This window comes from Asparagus officinalis, chromosome 2 (genome assembly GCF_001876935.1).
Source record: "Asparagus officinalis chromosome 2, Aspof.V1, whole genome shotgun sequence".
In the NCBI taxonomy this organism is placed as follows: Eukaryota; Viridiplantae; Streptophyta; class Magnoliopsida; order Asparagales; family Asparagaceae; genus Asparagus; species Asparagus officinalis.
In genome coordinates this window covers 48,612,456-48,637,811 of record NC_033795.1, presented here as the reverse complement: position 1 = coordinate 48,637,811, position 25,356 = coordinate 48,612,456, and the positions used below count along the sequence as shown (strand labels likewise).

The following is a 25,356-nucleotide window of genomic DNA, read 5'->3' as shown; positions in this document are numbered from 1 at the left end:
CTGCCACATTAATATTGCTGGTTGGTACTCAGGTCACAAGACAAGAACACCCGCCGCCACATTAGTATTGCTGGTTGGTACTCAGGTCACAAGACAAGAACACCAAGCCACATAGTGAGAATCCAAACAAATCTGATATCGCTTAAATTGATGAGGGATGAAGCTTTGGAAAATTTAAATTTATGGGACTGCTGACTGCAAAGGAAAGATCATCAAAGGTTAAAGAAAAAAGTCAGAATTCGCAACGAAAGCTCCCATATAACCTAGTGATAGTTTAACCAATATATGAGTAGTAGATAGTAACTAATAGGTCTAATAAACTCTTACTTTTGTAAGGTTGATAATGCACCACAAAAGATAGCATTATCAGGCATAGGGAGGTCGGTTTTCGTGTTAATTTCTGGATTGACAACGCTCACATATACTTCCTGGCCAAGGTACCAGGTATCCAGATTTGCTGCACGCAAATTCCATATACCTACGTTGTCAAGATAAACAAGGATGGCTGTCCATGCCCCAGGAAATACCTGCAACATAAAGTTATTATCTTACTCTAATATCCAGATTCCTTAGTTTATTTGCAGAAAACAATTTGGCAGACACGTCAAACTGTACATTTAAATTTTAACATTAGCTGAGAAGATTGTAATTTTTGCTCACGCTTGGATGAATTTACACCACATTTATGTATGGCATCTTAAAATTAGAGTTACGCACCAAAGATTGCATCATCCACTCCAAACAAACATCAATCAATTCCAAACAAATATCAACTTTTTTCAAAAATATCCTCTAAACTTTATTGAAGGAAAACTAGTTTTTCTATAGATTTACAGAACTTGGTATCCTACTAAACAAAATCCTTAGGAAAAAAAACATAGGTATCCTACTAAACAAAATCCTTAGGAAAAAAAACATAATCATACCAAAATGTAAATTTCCTAATAATTAGGCAATAAAATTATTTCTAAATCAATTAGATTCCTAACTTATAATTTGATTTCTATGGACAAGGCTACGAGAAAATTTCTACTAAATTGAAAACTATAAAACTGAAAAGCTTCAACAATCTTTTTCAACCATTTTTTCCTTTAGGCTGTCATTGGTTTGAGAGAAAGGAGGAGAAAAGAAAAAGAAAAGAAATTAAGATTCATATTGTTGTTTGGTTTGTTAGAAAATTGGAAAAAGTTAGAAGGGAAATAATATAAAGGAAGTAACTTGTCTTATTTGGTTACTTGTTTATGAAAATTAAGAAGAAAATATAATGAAGTTCTTGAACACCATATTTTTTAGAATTGTTTTCTATATTTTAAACAATTTAAGATATAATTTTCTAAGTTTTTAAGACTCTAACCAATATATAAATCAACAAAATTAAGACTATATATATTTTGATATTTTTAAAATTCTCATCTCTTTTGTATAAAAATATTCTAACTCTCTCAATGAGTTTTTTGAGTTAATTGTAGAAAACTCCTTGAATTTCTTAGGGTTTTTGTGGATAACCCCTAACTATTTCAATTCTAAACCCTCAAAGTTTAGGGGGTTCATGGAATAAAATAGCTCAGAAGGGTGTCTGTAAAGCCCCTAAAGTTAAAGGGGTATTTTGAAATTAATCATTTTTTTCTTATATGAGCCAACCTATAGCTCATTCATTGTTCTATACATGGGGCCCACATGAGATTCAAACTGAGCAATTGATCCAAGCTTTTCTTTAGTGAGGTCCACATATAACAAAAGTTGAGGGAAGAGGGGGTGTATTTGGGGGAGGAGTTGCTTTTGCTAGAGGTAATCAGCATCCTCTTCGAAGCCACTTCGACATTTTTTTCATCTACTTTTACTAGCTTGGAATGAAGAAACTGTGAATGATATCTGTGGTGGTTTTTTCTCTTTTGGAATCTTATTTTCATTTTCTATTTCATCTTTCCTCCAAACCAAACTACAACAATCTATTTTCTTTCCCATTTTATTTTCTTTTAGTTCATTTCCTTTCAAACCAAACAGAACCTTAGTGTTTTTCAAAGAGAAAATTGTGCTACAGCAATTACTATCCTAAATAAATCATTCTGTAGCAGCAATTCAGTAGGCAATACCATCATACCTGTGTTGTGCAACGAGCAACACCATCCCACTTATTGTAAGTACCTCTGCTATTCTCTGTCCAGGTTCCAAAGTCCATCCTAAAAAATATGTAATGAAAAAAATATGAAATCTAAGTATTCATGCCACATATACAAAATAATATAAATAATATCATATGGACCTTGAGCATTACCCGACAACAAAGAATGCGTATCCATCCATGTGGTAGCTTTGAACACTGGTACCATTATTCTGGAGTATAATTTCTGTGAAACTTTTATAAGTACCATTAATTATAGATGTATCAATTTTTGGAGGTCTGTTCATCATGTGATTTGGAAAATCAAGCTTATAAACTCCTGGCACATTAAATTGTTGTGCAAGCTTCAGAGGTGTTGCAGGGGAAATATAAGAAATTCCATTCAATGTCGCACACCATCGCCCATCAATAAGCTCTATGGGTTTGCTAACTATTACATACACATCTGTAACAGTGATATCTCCATATCGGAAAGATCCCTGTGGATTGGGTCGAGCTCCACTAGCAGTGACATTCCATCTGTGGTTGAACAGAAAACGACCATCATAAACTTGTGATTACATCAATGTATAAATGCAGCAAATCAACCAAGTAAAACAAGGTAAATATAAAAGGGTTATTTCAAAATTAGTCCTTCAAATCTTTCATATCTTGAGCTTAGTCTCCCAAATCATATAACTATTTGAAATTAGTCACCCTGGTTAGCACCCATCTGAATTGGGGGAAGCATTCCTATATCTTAACCATTTCGGATGGAATGTCAGTTATACCCTTTTTACTATTTTACAGTCCTTGCCACCACACCAAAACTCCAAAGTTTTAGTGAGTTGAGGATTAACACGCTGGGTTGAGGACCCCTTCAATGGGCCGAAATCTAGACTCATAGAACGGTATATTTTTAGCCCGCTTTAGAAATTTGTGGCCAGCAAGGTTCCAACCTAGGTTTCTCTGATATCATCTTACTCTCCATCTGATGTGTGACTCAATCTCTTCCCATGCCTTTTCCAACATAACACGCACTTAAACCGAATGGATGTGAGACACTATCTACAGATCTCCACCTTGGCTCGGGCCCAGTCCTAATCCAATTAGAGTCCTTAGAGTCCAGAATAAATGGTTAATGGATATGACGCCTCAACTATTTCAGAGACGAACATAGTCACCCCCATCACAAATGTGACAGCATGTGCACTCAAGGGAGCCCGAACCCGTGTTAGACCAAGCTACAGGACTGGCAATCATAACATTATGTGCATGACGCCTTGAGCGCTAACCCATGCAAAAAAATCTTTAAGTATAAAAAGCATCCAACAAAGGCCCCTCAAACCATGGGCTCTGTCCCTGCCACTACACCAAAACTCTGAAATTGTGGTGAGGGTGGAGTGTTATAAATTTTATACTTTGAAGTACTACAAAATCCAAACCTAATTTCCAGCAGGAGATAAGGAATATAGTATTGATTTTGGACGTGAAAAATAGGGAAATTTCACTTTCTCAGAAGATGAAGCGGGAACTAGAGAGATGGAAAACTGAAGTTTGTTGGAGATATTTAGTGAGGGTAATTTGGTAGCTACCCATCCATAGTTAAGAACTAACCCTACTCATGGTTTATCGATTAATGGACTTTGTAATGAAGGAACTAATTTCAAACATCTTATATGATTTCGGGTACTTAACAGTAATTTCACTGATTGGTTATCAGTCTCAGAATATGAAAATTTTGAGGGACTAATATCGAGGGACTACTATGGAAATAACCCTAAATAAACATGTATGTAAAAGAAAAATGTTGTGTGTGTTAGGATCTATATTATACCTGATTGACCTTGCTTGGTTCATTGAACTATATGTGTCCGCTTCATCAGGTCCATCAGGAAGTGGACCTGAAGCAGGACCCTGCGAATTGGAGTAATGAAGTACAGCAACCCCAGTAACTTTATCCCTAACAGTTGCATTGACAAATCGAGCACTGGCTACAATATAGTAATCACTGCTAGCATTTTGATCCATTGTGATCAAGAAGGAATATGATTGTCCAACATGGATGTCCAAGTTTGAATAATTCTGCTGAACAGTATACGACCCTTCAGTCTCTACAAGCAGCAGGTTATGGTTTTGGATTCTGAAATTTAGACATGTTGAGATGCCTGCATTGTGCACTCGGAAACGGTATGTCTTCCCTGGTTCAAAAAGAACTATTTACTAAGATAAGAGTCACAAGAGATGCACTCTCACGAAGAGTAAATCAATAACTAATCTCTATACACATTCTGGAATTTCTTATGATTTAGTAATTTACGACTGTATGCTGCAATGGATCATAATTACTTGAGCTGAAATAAAAAGTTCTTTGTAAATTATCTAGCTGTGTCCAATTCCAGGAAACATGCATGCTAATTGGCAATAGAAGAAATCAGGCTGTTTGGCATTCCAAAATTTTCTTGTAGTAGCGCAAAGTTCCTTGTGACATCACTAAATAAGTAGTTGTGGACCTATGATACAAGGTTAGCGATAGCAGATAGCATCGAGGTGAGGCACTGTTAAGGCTATTTGGGGCAATAGCAGTAAAAAACGCAAAGTCAAATAGCGGACCAATTTAAATATGTATAAATATTTCAAAAAAGAAAAATGAAAAAAATCTAAAAAAATCTACAAACGCATATTTGATGATTTATAGAGATCCTAAGCATAAAAGAGGCGTGTAACAATCACACAATATTAACAAAAGTATTGTACTATATTAAAAGCATACTGTTTATCAAAATGATCATTATTTATCCTATTATTTCAACTTTCAAGTCTCTAATAGAAATATTCTCAACAATAGAAAGACTGTGACACCCCACTTTAGTCCCACATGGACTAGTATAAATAAATATTAGTGATTTAAATAGAAAAAAGCCAAGGTCCAAGGACAACTAGTGCCAGCGTTTTGACAAAATAGATTTAGCCAACCTACGAGTTGCTCTCCGTGAACCTATGACTTGCACATATCGATAGTATGTCTCCTGAGCACTTGTTCCTTATGATCTACAATACATTCTGGGTCATCAGAATCTCGATATACCAGATTTTGTAATACACGATGACGGATCCCTTAGGTTTAGAAATCGACTCCGTGTTCCGAATAATTCAAAATTGAAGAAGATTTTGAAGAAGGCTCGTCGTTCTGGATGTACAATGCATCCTGGTGGAACCAAAATGTACAAAGATTTGAACGAGATATACTGATGGAATAATATGAAGAGGGATATTAGCAAATATGTTTCAGAGCGTAAAATATGTCAAAAAGTAAAGGCAGAGCATGAGAGACCAGCCGGATTAACTCAGAATCTCGACATACCAATGTGGAAGTGGGAGAAATTTTTAATGGATTTTGTCATAGGGTTACCAACTTCTGCAAGAGGTAACAACGTTATATGGGTCATAATGGACCGTCTGACTAAGTCGGCTCATTTCTTGTCGATCAATATGAAGTTCCCATTGGAGAAGCTTGCGAAGTTGTACATTATTAAAGTAGTTAGGCTTCATGGTGTTCCGGTGGATATAATATTTGATAGAGATCCTAGATTCATATCAGAGTATTGGAAAGGTGTGCACAAAGTTCTTCAGAGTAAACTTTGTTTTAGCTCAGCATATCATCCACAAACGGATGGTCAATCAGAGAGAACAATTCAAACTCTCGAGGATATGTTAAAGATGTTGTATCCTTGATTTAAAAGGATCATGAGAGGAGCATTTACCGTGGGCAGAGTTCGCATATAATAATAGTGACCAATCAAGCATTAAGATGGCACCGTATAAGGCTCTATATGGAAGTAAATGTCGTTCGCCTAGACACTAGGATGATGTTAGAGAAAGAAAACATCTTGGACCTAAATTAGTGCAACAAGCTGTAGACAAGATTTACTTGGTAAGACAGCATATTCGAAATGCACAAAATAGACAGATGAGTTATGCTAATCGAAGGAAGAGAGACTTAGAATTTCAAGAAGGTGATCATGTATTTTTAAAGGTGTCTCCTAGAAGATGTGTGAAAAGATTTGGAATCCGAGGAAAGTTGAGTCCAAGATTTGAGGGACCGCTTGAAATTCTTCAGTGTGTTGGTGATGTTGCTTATAGGCTTGTTTTACCACCTTCTTTGGCTGGAGTCCACAATGTGTTTCATGTATCTATGCTAAAAAATTTATTCGAGATTCAGATCAAGTTATAGAACTGGAATCCATTGAGCTAAAGGAAGACTTAACATATGAGGAGCACCCGAAATGTATTGTAGATCATAAGGAACAAGTGCTTAGGAGACATTATTCGATATATGAAGGTTCAATAGAAGAATCACTCTACAAAAGAAGCAACGAGGGAGCTTGAAGATGAGATGCGACAGAAGTATCCTCAACTTTTTGAGAACCAAGGTACGTAATGTTTTGAGGATGAAACTTTATTTAAGGTGGGGAGGATGTAGAGAACCGTTTTTTTAAGTTAATGAAGAGTTTCATAACTATAGGTAGTAAATTGGGTTATTGTGTTGTAAGTATAATTAATATGAGAGTTTAGAAATCCAAAAACCATGAAAACTTAAAAAAACCCACAAATCAAATGATCTCCACTCTACAAAGAAAAAGAAACAAAAAGAAAATGTAAGAAAGAATCTACAGGTCACAGAGAGTGGAAGAGAAAGGAGATTGAGCTTCAAAGGTTAGTGAGAACTTTTTAGTTAGGTTTTATGGGTTAGTTTATAGGTTAAAAATAATAACTTTTCCGACTACCGGTGTCATCTCCGACAACATCCGATGAACTCCGGTCATCCATGGTCGTGGGTTTCACCGGTGGTAATCTTTATAGCTGTCGAACCCAACAAATCCATTTGGGTTATGGTGCAAACAAAATGGAAAAGATAAGAGGAAGAAGAAAAGGGAAATTATTGTTAGACCTTTAGAAATACAAAAATTAGCTTTGAGTCCATAATTTGAAAAGGTGATTTTGTACAAAACCTAATTAATGGAAAGATTTTCATTTTGACCCATTAACCTAGAAAAGTCATTGTTAGGCCCAAGTTCTATTTAAAAAGGATAGTCATAACTTTAATAAAATCCCCTAGAAACAAAAAATATTAGTTTTATACCTATAATAGTTTGTGTTTAGAAATCTTTAGTATTTATGCATCTTGTATGCTTATAAGTTTGATCGAGAAGTAGGTTCTTGGAGTACGGTTCTCCAATTTGTTATAAAATCTCTTGAGGTGAGTAAATTTCTTCTCAGTGGTTATTTTCTATTATATATTATTTAAATGATAATTTTATTTTTATGTAGAGAAATTATGGATCAGACATGTTATTTTGTTCATTGATAGTAATTATTAACAAATTTGAATGTGATAGGTATTTATCTTTTACAAGATAAATATAGTTTAGTATATGAGATTATTGCAAATATATCATTTCTAATTTACTGTTCAAATGCATTATTTGAAGAGTTCTATTTGACAAATTTTTTTTTTTTATTTGTTTAGATTCATGAATATTCTATTTTCATGAAATTGATAAGAGAAAAGTTTGCAAAAGTGTTTAAGGATTTATATTGCTTTTCGTACAAGTGAAAATTGTAAGCGATACTTTGAGTGAAAAGAAAAGGGTTTTAAATGTTAAAAATCCTCAGAAGTCCGCTATGGAGTAAAGTAATTTGTTAAAGCCTATCATATGATATTGAATGTACCGACCAGTGTTAAAGTGATTTTTTGGCAAAAGTAAAGTGACCTTCGGGCAATCTATGGTAGTGATAGGTACATTTTGTCCCCAGGTTGACCTATAGTAATTCGATGCGTATTCCTATGCTACTGGACTATAATTTTTGTAGCCTTAGTGTGACAATAGAGGAAGTTTTGTAACTGTGAATTTAGATCGATAATTACAGTTTTAGAAGTATTTAGTGTTCATTTGTATTGTTTCTTAAATTTGTGAATATTCTTTTATGACCATGTCACATGCTATTCTTCGAAATTCCTCTTATTCGAAATATTATGTATTTCTCAATCTTTTTTTATAATAGCTTATTTGAATTTTAGTATTGATAATTTCTTAAACTCGTCTGATCCGCTAATGATAAGTTATCTGCTCACTGAGTGTAAACTCACCCCGTTGTTTTTAAATCTTTTTCAGATGAAAATTAGATAGTTTAATCTAAACCTCGGAGCTTTGGAACATGAGAAGAATCTTTTAGAGTGTTTGATGCTGAAAGTTATACTTATACTAGTCATGCTACTATGCTTATGTAATAAGAGTCTTGGTTCATTAGAATGAACTTGTTAAAATATAGTTTTTACTCTGGGATTTGTATTTGTCAATAAAATTTCTTTTAAGTGAAATTTGTTTGTAATATAGAAGTGCACAGCAGGTTTAGCATGTGTTTTTTGCACGTGTTGTCATTGTCATACATCTTAAAATTAGCTGTGCATTTTTAGGACGTAACAAGTTGTTTTTGTCATGTCCCGGACCCGTTGGCAGGTGCAAGCCGTGGAACCAACTGAGAACAACTCGATGTTGGCTAAAATCCATTGTCAAAATGCTAGTACTAATTGTTCTTAGGCCTTAGGCTTTTTTTATTTAAATTACTAACACTTCTTCACACTAGTCCATGTGGGACTAAAACGGGCTGTCATAATCACCCCACCTTACAAAGACGACGTCTTCGTCGTCATGACATGATAATTTGACACATCCTAGTATCACTGTCAGACAATATGGACTTTAGAGGTGGCTCCTATGAGCTCTGAAGGTGGCTCATTCGAGCTCTAGAGATAGCTCCTACCACATCCACGCGGTATAGTACTTAGTCCCATATAGTACTTAGCTTCACACTTTCGGTTGGTAACTGTTCTGATACCATTTTGTCACGCCCTAGGCCCACAGGTCGTTTGCGCGTGCAAGCTGTAGGTCCACGGAGAGCAGCTCGTAGGTTGTCTAAAATCCACTGCCAAAATACTAACACTAGTTGTCCTTGGGTCTTGGGTTTTTTCTATTTAAACCACTAATATTTTTTTCACACTAGTCCATGTGGGACTAAAGTGGGGTGTCACAAAAACATTGATTAGTAACAACATAATTGTATTAACTATTTGAAATTTGATATAAAAATGAAGTCTTAAAGCAGTGACGGAGACCGGAATTTTGGTAAGGGGGTCCAATAAATAATTAAACATAATAACCTATAAAAGTCTTTTGCACAATTAATAGCATTTAAAGATCTTTACATAACAAGACTTTGAAATCATATTTCTAACTAGAATATAGTGTTTACAATATCATTCTTATTGTCTTCATTTCTTGAAACTATTTCATTACATTTTTCTCATTAATGTTTCAAAATATATTTGTAGACATTTAACTCTACGCTTTGAGCTACCGACCACAAAATTATCTTCCATATTCAAGATCGCTATCTCATACAAATTACAAAAACCGTGGGAAAGAAAGTAGCAGGTTTTTACTGTTTGAGAATTTTACACTTCAGCCTTCATAATTTAGAAAATTACTATCAATTAATTCCCTGATTGTACTTAAATACCCTATAGTTTTCTCTACTTTGTAGTCATATATCATTACTTATGTTTGGCAGCACATATATACCCTAAAGTTTTTAAAACATGTATTTAAAGAACCTAAAGTTTCTAAAACTTGCACTTAAATACCAATAGTTATGCAAACTTAAGAATTTCCCCTAGAAAATTCTCATGGAAAACTCACATGCTATTTTAAATTTAGAACGTTTTTAACTCTAGATAGATGTTAGATTTAATGTTAAACATATCCAAATTCTATTTTAAAATAGAATTAGGGTAGTTTGAACAATAAATTTAACAAAAATAAAGGGCTAATAATTTCTTAAATTAGTATGTGATGTTTCATGAAAACTTTCGCCAGAAATTTTCCGCATTTGCATAACTATATTTAAGTGCAAATTTTAAAAACTATAGACTATATAAGTGCAAGTTTTAAAAACTCTAGGGTGTACAAGCACTGCCAAAACAAGTGAAGGTATATAAGTGCAACATTTTAGTACATTAGGGTATGTAAGTATTGTCCAAAACAATTGAGGGTATATAAGTGCAATAGAGGAAACTATAGGGTATTTAAGTGTAAATTATTAAGGGGACCAGAGCCCTATTGGGTCCCATATGGCTCCATCCCTGTCTTCAAACATAGATAGATGAGCACTATTTACCGCTATTTGCCGCTATTTCGCCGCGAGCAAAAAGCACTCACGAGCGCTATTGTTCACTGCAATCGATGAAATCATAGCGGTAGGCTCTGCTATTGCTATTTGCACCGCAATAGCGCCGCCATCGGCTGCTATTTACAACAGTATATCTAACTAATAAATGAAACTTCACAGTCAATGATATTGATAAAATATTTCAATAATACACATCTACCTGGTTCAACATTTATTGTCTCATATGCTATGCCGTCAGGAACATTTGTGTCATTGTAACGATAAGGTCCCAGTCCATTAAAGATTACACCGTCAGGCACTCCAAGATCACCTCCATCTTCAAGAGTTTTCCTAAGTTCCTGTTTCCTTGCTATGTTAGTTTACATAAAATAACTCTAAGAAAGATCAAGGTTCCCTATCTGAATTTTCATAAGAGAATATCATCTAACCTTGTGGTCCCTAATATACCAGTCACTGATAAAGATTGTTATATCCCCATCAGGCATCCCAAAGGGAACTGGAATCACAGCTCTGTTATTTATGATAGTCCCACCATAACCACCCGCAGCTTTCTGAAAGTTGGTAGAAGGAAAATAGAAGAAGCTTCCTATCTGATCCTTGACTTGAAACTGATATGTCCAGTTCCAACCAGAAGGTATGGGACAATTGGTCCCTGAAACACCATCCTGCCAAGAGTTTTTTCGCTGCTGAAAACCATTCCTGTATATAATCATGTTTCAACATCATTTACGACAGATACAAAATGCCCACAATATATGAAATTTTATACATACCATGTGACGAGAAATGGTTCATCTAAATCATTTTTGACATTCACCACTACATTCCAGTTAGTTGTCACATTGACAGTAGGTCCTGGGAACTTTCCATTGATTCCGATAACCTGCATTTACCGTAAATGTTTTTCTTACTTGCAAGACTAGTGAAGTTCTGAAGAAAAAGGTCCATTTTCCCAAGGAAGCAAGCAAATTTCTCACATGATTATCAAGAAAAAGAAAATATTCAGATGACGTCATGGATAATTAGTTATGAAGAACATCCAGTTTATTATCATTATCTAAGACTTCTTGCATCGAAAATACTGTTGGGTTGGAGTATAAGTAGCTAGGATCCAAAAAAATATAACAAAAGTCACGACCAGCTAGCAACATGAAATCAACCCTCGTTAGATCTGAAATAATGGTCATATAATAGGCAAACAGACTTGACAACTGACCTTATATCTTGATGCAATGCACATTTTTTGGTCTGACTCATAGCTCCATCTAGCGTCTTTCAGTAAATTATATCTAGAGAACAGTCTGTTATGTCTGACTAGCACCTTTTGCTACAGTATATCTTGAGACCAGGTTATGATATCTTCCGATAACTTTATGCTTCTAGCCACCCAAACCATATTTTGAACAGACATGAATCTATTCAATCTCAATATTATACCTGATAATAACATATGTGATATCATCCATAGATTGTTTGTTAGTTAATGTTACTATAAGGCTTATTTCTATATAAAGACATTTATGATGCATGGCCTCTACATGTCATTGCTTTTCAACTTGTTATAGAAACATGTCACTTTTGATGAATTAAGAGATTCTCTGGCTATCGGTGTTGCATGACTTCCAAAATACAACGAGTACATGATTATAAAGACCTCAGTCCACTATGCTCTGATATGTATGACTTATGAGTGATGCAAAATGACCATGGACCGTTGACTAGAAGCCAATAATATTTATTAATACAAATTAAGAGACTCTGTATTTTGGTAGTCTAATGTAATCTTTTATTTTTATGGAAGATTTGATTTTTATTTGATTTGATATTATCTTCGAGTTCAATTAGGATTTGATTAGATTGCATCTTTAGTGTTTATTATTATGAGATTTGTTTCTCTGGAAATAAACGTTATAACAATTAGAAAAGATAAATCAGAAGTGCTCAATTTTATTCATCTACATAGGGGCTATATATAGGAGTATATAACTCATACGGGTAATAGGTTAATGGGCCTAAACCCAATAATCCCAATACTAATACCAACACTCCCCCTCAAACTGGAGCATATATATATCAATTATGCCCAGCTTTTTACACAAAATGGAAAACACCTTGGGTGAGGTAGCTTTAGTGAGAATGTCAGCTAACTGTTCTAAAGACGGAGTGAAATGAAGAGAGATCACTTTCTTTTCCCAAGCATCTCTGACAAAATTATAATTAACCTCAATGTGTTTAGTTCTCTCATGAAACACTGGATTCTTTGCAATATAGATGGCTGACTGGTTGTCATAATACATAGGCATAGATCCAAGTTGAGTAAAACCAAGCTCTGTTAACAATTACTGCAACCACATCATCTCACAGACAGTGTGAGTCATAGCTCTATATTCTGCCTATGCACTAGATCGAGATACTACATCTTATTTCTTGCTCCTACAAGTTACCAAATTTCCTCTGATAAAGATACAAAATCAAGAAGCAGACTTCCTATATCCTATGTCTCCCGCATACCCAGCATCAGAAAAGGCAAAGTTGTGTAAATGTCCATGTTTCTTATACAGTAATCCTTTTCTAGTGCAGCTTTTAACATACGCTAAAATCCTCAGAGCTGTTATCTAGTGAACCTCTCTTGGTTTATGCATAAACCCGCTCAGTACTCCCACTGCAAAGGTGATATCAGACCTGGTCATAATAAGATAGATCAACTTTTCAATCAATCTCTTATATCGACCTACATCATCTAGGAGAGGACTATTATCACGCTACAAATCCACATTCACCTTCATTGGAGTGCTTGCTGGCTTACACCCTAAACGACCCATTTTTCCTTATAGATCCAATACATATTTCCTTTGAGATATAAGTTAACGGTTTTTTTGATACGCAATCTCAATCCCAAGAAAGTATTTGGGTTTTTTCATATCTTTGGTCACAAAGTGACGTGAAAGGTACTCATTAGTTTCTGCTAAAACAGCAAGGTCACTCCCAGTCAGCATGATGTCATCAAATATATGATCAGAATCACCAAACCAGATATAGTACGTCGAATAAAGACCGAGTGTTCTTAATGACACCGTTTAAAACCAACATCAGATATAACAGTACTAAATTTTTCAAACCATACCCGTGAATTTTGTTTGAGACCATAAATCGTATTTTTCCTCCCCCTGAGCAACATACCCCGGAGGTTGCTCCATATAAACAACCTCCTGTAAGTCACCATACAGAAAGGTATTTTTAACATCAAACTGAAACATGATCCAGTCCAGATTAACAGTCATAGAGAAAAGGAGGCAAATAGAATTGAGACGGGCAACGGGAGAGAACGTCTCAAGATAGTCGACCACATAAGTTTGAGTATAACTCTTAGCAACAAGACGAGCTTTATAGCGATCAACAGAGTCATCTGTGCGATAATTGAATGTATATATCTACCGACAGCCAACCACAGTAGCACCCGTAGGAAAGGAAACAAGATCTCAAGTCCCTCTAGAAACAAGTGCACTCATCTCCTCATCCATGGCTTGTTTCCAAGCAGGAACTAACACTGCCTCCTCATATGACCTGGGTATAGATATAGAGGACAAGGACAAAACAAACTGACGAGAAAATGGAGTAAGACAGTCATAGGATACAAAAATCAGATATAGGATGATTAGTACAAAATCGTTTTCCTTTCCGATGAGCAATAGGAATATCCAAATCAGAAGCAATAGAAGTATTAGTAGGAGGCAGACCGATAACTGGGGATGACCTATTGGCTGGAACAGAGCAGAAAGAGGGATAGGAACTTTTATAGAGTGAGAATATGTCAGTAGTGGCAGTGGTGCAGGTGGCACATTAGAGTCATCCTCTAATCCTGTGGAACATATAACATTAGAAGGAACTGAAGCAGATAATAGAACAATAGAAGCAATAGATGGTAGAGGAACACAAGGATCGACAGTTAGAGATGAACAACCCGAAGAGAAGTATGGAACAGACTCAAAAAAGGTAATACCAGCAGACACAAGATACTTCATGGTGGATGGATTATAACACCAATAACATTTTTGAGTACGCGAATATCCTACAAAGACACACTTAATAGACCGTGGAGACAGTTTATCCAGTACCGGAGACAAATCCTGAACAAAACAAGTACAGCCAAAGACATGAGAAACCATAGAAAAAATATGTTTCTCAGGATAAATGCAGGTGAACGTTATTTTACCATTAAGAACAAAAGAGGACATCCTATTGGTCAAGAAACATGCACTAAGAATAACATCAGGTCACAAATACTTTGGAACATTCATATGTATCATTAAAATTCTAGCAACATCTAAAATATGTCTATGCTTCCTCTCAGCAACTCTATTTTGTTGTGAAGTGTGAGAACATGAAGTTTCATGAAAAATACCAATATTTGCACAAAAATGAGAGATCATTTTTCATGTATTCTAAAGAATTGTCGGTACGAAGAATACGAATAGAAGTAGAAATTTGGTTTTTTATTTCATTGTAAAACATTTCAATAACAGTTGAAACCTCAGACCTCTCTTTTAACAGATAAAGCCAAGTCATGCGAGAGAAGTCATCAACAAAGACAATAAAATATCTAAAACCTTTCATAGAAAGTATACGACAAGGATCCCAAACATCAGAATGAACTAACTCAAACGCAGAACTGCTGCGTTTATCAACATGACTCTGATAAATAGCACGATGGTACTTACCCAGTTCACAAGACTCACAACCTAAAAAAGAAACAAAAAATGGATAGAAATGACAGACCAAAGCTTTGATAACGACGGATGACCAAGGTGCCAATACCACAATAAAGGATGATCAAATTTATCTGCAACAAGACCAGTAGCAGGCGTATTGTAGTCCAAATAGTACATGTCTCCTCTCTCATGTCCCGAACCAATCTTCATCCCAGTCGCTAGGTCCTAAAAACACAATAAGAAGGAAAGATTGTTACTTTGCAGTTATTATGTTTGGTAAACTTACTGATGGACAGTAAACTAACAAGAAATTTTAGAAAGATATAGAACATCAGTAAGAGTCAACGATGAAGTAGCATGGACTACTCCATCACCAAGAACTGTAGAGTAAGTACCATCAACAATACGAACAGATGGAAACTTATCAGAAAGGTTTAAAGATACAAAGCGATCATTTATACCTGTCATATGAGAAGATTCAATGTAATACTCATGGTCTGTGAGGAGATTCAATGTAAGCATTATACCTGAAAAAGATGCATGAGTGACAGAATGACTGTTCTGAGAAGGCTCGAGTTGACGTAGTCGGTCATACTCAGCCTGAAAATTTTGAACTGTGGAAGGAGTTGAAGTACTCGCAGGAGAAATAGCAGAGGTAGAAGTAGTATCAGCCATCTGGGCCCATGTAGGACAACCAAACTTTTTCTAGTATTTTTTAAATATATGATTAGTCCTTCCACAATGTTTGCACTGATACAGACGCGAGTCAATCTGTCTCCCACCAAAAAAGTCTTATCCTCCTCCCGTGTCGCGGCCACGTCCCCAACCACGACCTCGACCTCTGTCACGTTCGGAGAACATAGCAGACTGATCAAGTGACAGAGAAGATGGTGTGAGAGATGCAATAGTAACTCTAGTAGATACCTACATAACATTGTAGAATATAGCAATCAATAAGGGAATAGTATCTCCTCCTAGTATCTGGCTCCGTACTTGAGATTATAAAGTGGGACTCAGACTAGACACGAACTTGGACACTGCTAGGTCCCTACGATATCCCAACAACGTTGATGCATCCGTAACGGCAGACTGATACATCTCTAATTCATCGATCAGACCTTTCAGCTCACCAAAGTACTCAGGAACAGAGCGATCGCTCTGTTGAAGGGAAAAAAATCGTTCATACAGCTCGAACACACGAGATGCATTCTTCTCATTGTCGTACATAATTTTTAAAATATCACACATCTCCCTAGCAGTGGTCGAGAACATGACACTGCTACTGATCCGCGCTTCTATACTGTTAAAAAACCAAGTCATCACATAACAGTCAGCAGAGATCCATACGGGATACGTAGGATCTGTAGAAGCAGGAGGTGGGTAAGAAGATGAGCTAATTTGTTCTGAGTTCTAATGAAGATGCGAAAGGCCTATATCCAAAGGAGATAATTGGTGTCATTTAACTTCACAGTGGTCCACAATACAACTTTGGGTGCAGAAATCTCAGCAGTAACAGTAGTAGTAGCAGCAAAAGAGATGTCAGATCCTGTCATCGTTACAGAACAGGATAGTAGTAGAAGAATCTTAACCTTCTTTTTTTTAATAGAACCCGAAGGTTTAAAAAATAGAAACTCAAATGTTAGAATGGAACCTAAAAGTTAGAACCCGAATGTTAGAATGGAATACGAATGTTAGAATGAAATCCGAATGTTTAAAAAAAGGAACCCGAAGGTTAAGAGTAGCAGCTAAGAGCGGCGGTGACAATGAGCAGAGAGAGCGGAGTTCATCGGCCTTGTTATAGTGGCGTCACAAATCCTTCAGAAAGCCAAGTCCAGCCCCTAGGCTTTGAAGAGAGCTTGGAGATGAGCAATGCTGAAGCAGTCACACTATGCAAAAGCATCAAAGATTGAACACAACACAACTCCACAGGAATCCTTGAGAAGCCCAATGGGAGCTTGCCAGTGGAGAGGCGAGCAGAGGTCAGAGAAGGAGAGGAGAGAGGAGTGGGTTCCACAAGGGAGGGTTTTGGAGAAGATACAAAGTGAAGTAGAATCCTCTTCAAACCCCCAACAGCGGCCGCGGGCAGAGGGAGCGACGAGGAAGAAGATGGTGGGTGATGACGGTAAGCAAAGAAGCTTCGAGGATGAGGAGAGAGTGGCGGCGACGAGATTCTGATGGCCGGGCGACGACTGACGACGACGATTGAGCAACAGTTTGTGCAACCCATCATGGGGCGGACTGTCGCGATAGCGCGATGATCTGATGCAGACAACAAGGAACGAAGGTGTATGGTGGGGGTGGCGGCGCGCTACAGGATAGCTTCGAGTAGTAGCGGCGGCTAGGGTTTGGCGATTACGGTGCGATTTTTTTAAAAACCAGGGTTAGGGTTTGGAGGGTTTGCTCTGATACCATGTTAGAAAAGATAAATCAGAAGTGCTCAATTTTATTCATCTACATAGGGCTATATATATAGGAGTACATAACTCATACGGGTAATAGGTTAATGCGCCTAAACCCAATAATCCCAATACTAATACCAACAATAACCTTCATCTGAAGGTAGACCTCAATTAATTAAAACTTAAGTTATGAAAATTATTTAAAATTATGAATTGCTTCTCCTTTTGAGCATGTGAATTACTCGTGGCATGTGACTTTCCTTTGGGTGTGAAGCACTTAATTATAATAGTTTCTTTTGTTCTCAACCTTTAATTTATAAATCTTTTTACTCCCAAAATCTTAAAGTCCTATTTTCGATCGAAAACCAGGGTCCCCACCAACCACCTCTCAAGCAAGGTTACAGAAAGTGTTAGGTGTCCTAGGTGTTGGACTATACACTTAGAGCCAAGGAGCCTAGAGGATCTAGACGGACCTAGGCGGTTTTCCTTATTATTTTACTTTTTTATTACAATAATTGATAGTAAATGCCAATGTTATAGAAAGCTTAGGCGTTAGATCGGCACCTAAGTGGATTTCTTTCTTTGTTCAAGTAGTGATGGAGGAGGTTTTGCTAAAGTTCAAAGGAGAGAGAGGAGGTATTCACTATTGGAGGCTAGAGGAGTTCAGAGGAGGTTAGAGGACGTGAAGGCCACAATAGAGAAAATCATGATCAATGTCTAAAGGATGTAGTCCACGTAAGCAGACCACGCTCCTTTAAGCGCTCCCAAAACTTAGATGGACAGCTTAGGTACCACCAAGTACTATGTGTACGTCGTACGCCTAAACAGGCTAGGTAGAGACTTTTAAACATTGCTCTCAAGTCCAAAACTGGAACCACAAGTCATAGTTCATCTTCCTCCTATTTATTTTCTTTCAAGTCCAAAAACGCAAACAATAAGTCATAGTTTATCTTTCTCCTATTCATTTTCATTCTTCCAATCTCTCATCACAAAACCAAACCCTCTTCTAAACAATCTAACAACTCCTTTTCTTTCTTGCAATCTCTCTATCACAAAACCAAGCCCTCTTGTAAAAAAATCTAACTACTCCTATAACATTCTCCTCCTTTTTTCACGAGTTATGTAAACAGTAATCGCAACTCATTCACTTTGTGAATTAAGTTGTCAGCCCTTTTGTTGGGCACTAACGAGGTCACCGAAACTGTTACCTCTTCTCCAAACTCCAACACTAACGAGTTATGTCGAAGCCCCAACAAACTTCGACGAACTCTCGCCGGCCTTCTCTCTCCTTTCCAATCAAACCAATAGCACCGCCTCTAACTTTTAAGCATGCCCACGACTTCACCATGCCTCTGTTGATAGCATCCAAGAATCAACATACCCTGTTAACCCTGTAGGAACTCTGACATGGTCTCCAAACCTCTCATATTTGTTAAAAGTCTCCTGCCACCTAACAAAGCTCTCATTACTTTAAGTTCATTTTGGACAGACTTACTTGAGGGATTAAGTTTAAGGGTCCACGTAAAAGATCAATAATGTTTTCCTACTATGACAACCAGAAGATTAGATTTCAGTAAGAATTTTATTTTTTTAAGGATTTGCTATTCCTTTAGTTGAGAAATTTCAGTTAAGAAATTTAGTTGAGAACTGTTATACGGGTTTATTGATTAGTTAAAGATATTGAGTTATTATTCTGTTATCTTTTAGTTAGGAGCTTATTTGATTTGGTTAGTATTCGATTCTATAATATATGAGTTGAGCTAGGCTACTTCATTAGAGAGAGAAGATGAGGAAAACTCAATTTATGTGCGATACCCTACATGTGAGTTACAACAAGTATTATATTAATACATGAGTTACTTGTGTGAGGCCTAATTTTTATATCTTTTACTTACTAAATGAAGAGTGCAATTTTAAATTGAAATGTCTTAATTGATAATTATTTTTGTATTCAATTCCTCTCAACAAATCTCTATAATTTCATTCTCACTAGTTACTATCATATCAAATTGACCCACAGTTTTAAGTCAGTAATTATTATTAAGAATTAAGATTTCAACAACCTCATGCTCAAGTTCATCAAGTTGCAAATACTTCTTCAGGGCTTCAGGTTAAAGGAGATTCATCATCAAATTTTAAAACTTGAGGGTGAATTTTTTTTAACTAGAGGATATTTGATGCAAGACAATTAGAAAATTAAATTTTAGTTAGGGTTTTATTCTTTAAAGAAATTTGATTTTCATTTGGCTGAGAAGTTTTTTAGTTAGGATATGAAGCTAGGAATTATTATTTTATTTTATCTGTTTGCTATGATATTTAGTTATGAGTTTGTAATTTTTTAGCCAGGAGTTTGTTTGATTTGATTAGGATTTGATTCTATAAATAACACTTCTTCATTTAACAGGTGAAGATGATAAAAAAAAAATTATGTGAGATACTCAGATACATGAGTTTCAATAAGCATTACCATGCATATGAGTTTTCTAGCGAATAAGATGTCCGGGCGAGAGGCCTCACATTTGTATCTTTTCTTTATTATGTGAAAAGGAGAATTTCTATATTTGTATCTTTTGTTTTATATTTATTTTTCATATATCCAAATAATTCCCCTCAATAATCTCCATCTCTCACTTCGATCCCCATTAGTGAGAAAACTGCTTTTTGTAGAAACATGTCACTTCTAATGAAATAAGGGGGCGTTTGGCAAATCAAAAGTGAATTGAAAGTCACTTTTTTTACAAGTGAGAAAATGTATCCATGTCAGTATGCAAGTAAAATTCAGTGTTAGTTTACAAAAGCAAATCATTGTTAAAAAGTGAAGATGAAATGGCAATTTATTTTATTTATTAATTTACTTAAAATCATATGACATTGTGGAGATTTTTTTGGCAAGTACAATTAAAAAGCATTCATGGATCATGTTAAAAACACACAAACTAGCAAAACTAGAAGCAAAGTACAAAATTTAGTATATAGCATAACAGTTTAGGAAAAAATTCATGCAAAGTCCCCTTATGAAATTAAATCGCTGACTGGAGATTACGATGAAAAATAAGGTTTTTATAGTTGTCCCTCGAATCTTTAATATATTAGTACTAGCCCCTAGTAATTGAAATTGCTATTAGGTCGCTCAATTCTTATATTTTGTTACTACTATCCTTTTGACTAAAGGGATTAAATTGAAGCAAACTAAAAGTATCTAAGGACATAATAGCAATTTTAATGATTAAAGGGCTAGTTTTGCAACAACTCATAAGTATTTAAGACATGGACAGAAATTTCAACAATTTGAGGAACTAATTTCAAAAAGTAAAGATCTATAGGACTAATATAGAATACTCTAAAAAATATCATATTCCATACTTCAATTTTTTCAACCACATCGGAATATAAATTCTTAACGGGCAAAAATTATTTTTAGTTAAAAGTGGTCCACATTTCACTTTCATTTGACCTCCGTGCTTTCTTAGGAGAAGTTGAATTTGCATTAAATCTTACGTGGCAATTTTTTTATTTCACTTTGATATACACTTTCAACGAAACAAACACCAAAAGTGATAAAAGTGAGCTACTTTCCCACTTACATATTTCACTTTCAAGTAAACGAACATCCCCAACGAAATTTTCTAACTATATGTGTTACATGTCTCCAGAATATGAATACATTATTATAAAGACTTCTTAGTCCACTATGCTATGATATTATGACATGTGAGTCGGTTGCTTTTTTACTCGTCATAGAAACATCTCACTTATGATGAAGAAGTAAGAGATTACCTAGCTAACTATGTCATATGGCGCCAAGATACAATGAATATACATATTATAAAGACCTCTTAGTCCACTATGCTCCGAAATCTATGAGTTGTGAGTCAATTGCACGATTTGCAGTTCCATTAACTATTAGATGCTCAAAACGCATTCAATGTGGCCTCTAAACAAGTTAAGGCAAGCTAGTTCACTTCATTCTAGGTGATTTTCTCCAATCTGTTTATGCCTATTTCAATGCCTATAATCATGCTAACCATAGGACTTATTGAGCAGTGTATTTGAGATATAGGATTAGACAAAGAAAAAAGTTGTAACTTCACAATTTGTTTAGATGATATGTTATATGTTAGCTATGAATTTCAAACCAACAATAGGACTTGTCAATTTGGCACCTCATAGCCAAAAGCTGAATCACATATGACTTCAGACAGCACAAAATCTTGTAAAATACTATTCTTCCACTCCGTGACATACAGTTTTCACATCGTTTGTTTCCAGTGTTTTAATACAACTTGTCTGATCCATTATAAAAGTTTAGTCAAACTCACTTAGTATGTGCAGACCATTTCCCCCTTGTTCTGGTAAGTAGTTTCTCTTTCAGATATAAAGTACAATAGCTTTGATGCCTTAGTAGCTATGTCACTAAGTTCTTCAAAGGTATATAGTGAATAAAAAGATTCCAATTTACTTTCTGATAGGGAATGGTGAACAGGGATCGTCGAGAAAAATCCAAGATTAACAGTAACCGGATGAACAGTGCCCACGAACAGTAGTTTCTGCTTTTTATTTAACAAAATCATAAACAAAAGAAAGATAACAGAACAGGATAATTCTGAATTTCTGATTACTCGGTCTCACCCACAACATCTAACTTAAAAAGATGGCTTCATGCCTAGCAACTCATGCTTAAAAGAGAGATTTCGCAAACTCACATATTTTCGTCAATCAATGTATGTTTTCCTCATGGAGAATTACATCTTATTTATAAGGGAAAAACGTAATATCAAATCACTAAAATCTTATCTAATAAAAATGAAAATAATCATCACCAAATATCTAACAAAAATATCTAAAAAGATAAAATCTCAAACTACTAATCCCTATGAAGTAAAATAAAATCTAGATACAACAAAATCCTAAATATATTGCTACATAAAATGAATCCAATCTTAACTTGTCTTGCATCACTTTCTATATAAAAGAATTGCAATGATGAATTATGCGGTTAGGAGTTTTAAGAGCTTTTTATTGTGTCTTAGAGATTCTTTTTATTAACCATTACTATGTTTTGAAATTTATGATGTGGGAACTAAACTATCTTGCTTATACCATGTGTCTGAAGTGCATGTGAGGCTAGACGTTCAGTCCTACCACCATTTTGATGCTCTCCTTTACCAATCATCTCTCATAAGTCGTAACTATATTTTTATTCAGGAAGCTCTAATATTTAGACCCAATCTTTACCGTGATCCTCTTTGTTTCTATTTACTTCAAATAGAGTTCCAATAAATTTATCACCATTAGTCTTCTCCTATGGTTAAAGAAATAAACTATGATCACTAATCTCATTCTCTTATAATAAAAACAAATAAACTGTGTCACTAATTCCAACAGGATATATATCATTGTTGACAGAGGGAACAGGCAGACTTTCAACCTTACATTTGATACCAGCATGCAAGCCTTTTTATAATGAAAAACACTCTAGATTGTATTTTATTAAGTGAACATTATTATGATTTCATATCAGGGTTAAAAGTATTATTTCACGTCCAATGAACATTTTGATAATTTGAAATCTCAAATAAACCAAGTAGTCCCCCACTTGTATTCCAAACTTATGTTTCCACAAAAGCATGGGCAAGAAAATTCACATTCAAACAGGGCAGCAATGCTGGAAATTAACTGGAATAAACTGAGTCTAATTGAAACATTTGTGAATGTTACAAATGTTTGAAGATTTTCAAATTCAACGAAGTGTTTAACTTAGTTAAAACCTTCAAGGACATGATTACATCATGTACTTCGTGGTTTCAGTAACAAATTCCTTTCTTTCTTTCTTTTTCCTTGAGCCCTAGAATTTGATATGTCATTTTTGCAGGCCATTGGGGTTCTGCCGAAGAGAGGCCCCCAAGGTTGATAGATTTTCCTATATTCCCTCAAAATTGAAGTTTGAACTCGAATAAAGAAAAACACCTGAATTTGCATTACTCAATCAAAAACCCTATAATTGACTAAGAATGACAAAACACTGAAATGCAATCATCTTCACCCCACCCCAACCCAAAAAAAAAGCATTTTGCCCAAGCAAAGTAATCAATCGAACAAACCCTAACCAAAGAAAGGGTACGAGAAAAAGAACGTAAGAATCATTGGACCTGTTGTTTGACTCCGAGGGGGGAGGCCGATATGTAGGAGACCTTCCAGTCGAGGAACGCAAAGGGATCCCCAGCAAGAACCGCATCCACAAGCAGCACAAGAGCAACAAGACATGAGAAAGAGGAGGAGAAAGAGGATAGCAGCATTATCCCTGATGAGATCTGCTCTCTTTCTTCTTTCTTTGAATCCTTTTGCCCTATTTCTCAGAACAGCTCACGGTGGTGAGTTTTTGATACAGTAGAGTGGAGCTGCTGCTACTGTAGCTTTCTAGTTGGTGGCGTTTTTTTTTTTATGTGTGGGGGTTTTTTTTTTTTTTTTTTTTTTTTTTTTTGTTTTGGACAATTTTGGACTGATGTCGCACGGGAGAACTAAGAAAGGAAAGAAGCAGATAGGGATCCGCTGCTTTGCTTTCATTCTGGGCTCCATTAGTGGCATTTGTTCTCAATTTTGTACCCAGAGTTTGAGTTTACACATCGCCCCATCTTGATACCCTGAAAGTGTCATTTTAACACTCTGATACCCAGAGTTTGAGTTCAATTTCACATTGATGCGCTCTATGTATTTATTTGCTTTAGATTTCAGTAATTTGTATGACGCATTTAGCTAATTCTAGAGTATCAAGGTTAAAAAAGATGTATTTTTTGTGATATCAAAGTGTTATAAATAAATAAAAAAAACTTTATTGAGATGGTGTAAACTTTGGAGTGTCTAATTAAAATGCAAATAATCCTTCAGTATTAGGAAAAAAGAAAAGAGAAATCAGAAACCAAAAACCAAAAACCAAGGAATAGCAGTGGGCTCGACATTGCTCGCAGACCCATTATGTATTTTATAGCTTGTCGGACCTATTTGAAGATTCAAATTTAATAGATCTATCAAATAAAAGTTCGAATAGCTCAAATCTAGTTTCCCACTTAAAACTCTACTGGTGGTCCACAATTCATAGTAGTTTATGATCCGCTTGTATTGATGTGGCATTATAATTTTATGAGGTATATTTAAGCATAATTAATATAAATTCATAATTCAAAAAGCAAAGAGATGAAATTGGTTTGCTCGGAAATAACTACTTAAATGAATTTAGGTAAATTATTATATTAGAATTCTTAGATATGTAGATTTAGCACTGCCTATCCTAACCCAATGTTGTTTTGTCAGCACTGTCTGTCCCAATCCAGGATAAATGAGGAGGGTTGTGTTAGGTAGCCATCAGCCAGCGCAAAACATAGTCAGATCCACATGCAAAATGAATCCTATTATATACTCGTTGGGGCGTCCCCATCGCGACGTGTTGCATCGATCCCACCCCGATGCAATGATAAGTAAGCAATGGTAGTTTGCTAGGGCATCCCCTGGAAGCGACACATTACATTGATGTCACCCCGGTGTAATAACAAGTAAGCAAGGGTGTTCTAAGAATCTACAATCCTCTAATAGGGTACATAATAGTATTAGGCATAGACTAGAACGGTCTAAGAGGGAAAATGGTATGAGACTTTTACAAGAAAATAGAATTAGATTAGCTACTTGGAATATAAATACACTTACAGGAAAGACAATGGAATTAGTGGATGTCATGATTAGAAGAAAGATAAATATAATTTGTTTACAAGAAATTAAATGGATAGGTGAAAAATCTAGAGAAATTGAAAAGACCGAATATAAACTTTGGTACACAGAAAAAGAGAAGACTATGAATGGAGTGGGAGTTCTTATAGATAATATAATAAAAGAAAATATTGTGGAT

At 35.5% G+C, this 25,356-nt stretch overlaps 1 protein-coding gene across 2 annotated transcripts; it reads right to left on the bottom strand.

The window, feature by feature from the left end:
• Positions 7-23,894, bottom strand: LOC109831213 (monocopper oxidase-like protein SKU5). Of its 2 annotated transcripts, none has more exons than XM_020398549.1 (9): positions 23,609-23,894; positions 11,125-11,234; positions 10,780-11,050; positions 10,551-10,689; positions 3,939-4,317; positions 2,276-2,641; positions 2,102-2,180; positions 328-527; positions 7-195 (listed from the first exon to the last, which is right to left on the bottom strand). In XM_020398549.1, exons 1-9 carry the CDS (start codon positions 23,753-23,755, stop codon positions 87-89), a joined length of 1,800 nt encoding a protein of 599 aa, XP_020254138.1. In that variant the 5' UTR covers positions 23,756-23,894; the 3' UTR covers positions 7-86. The 2 variants fall into 2 exon arrangements, with proteins under 2 accessions (XP_020254138.1, XP_020254139.1); XM_020398550.1 differs by having other exon boundaries at positions 3,939-4,302.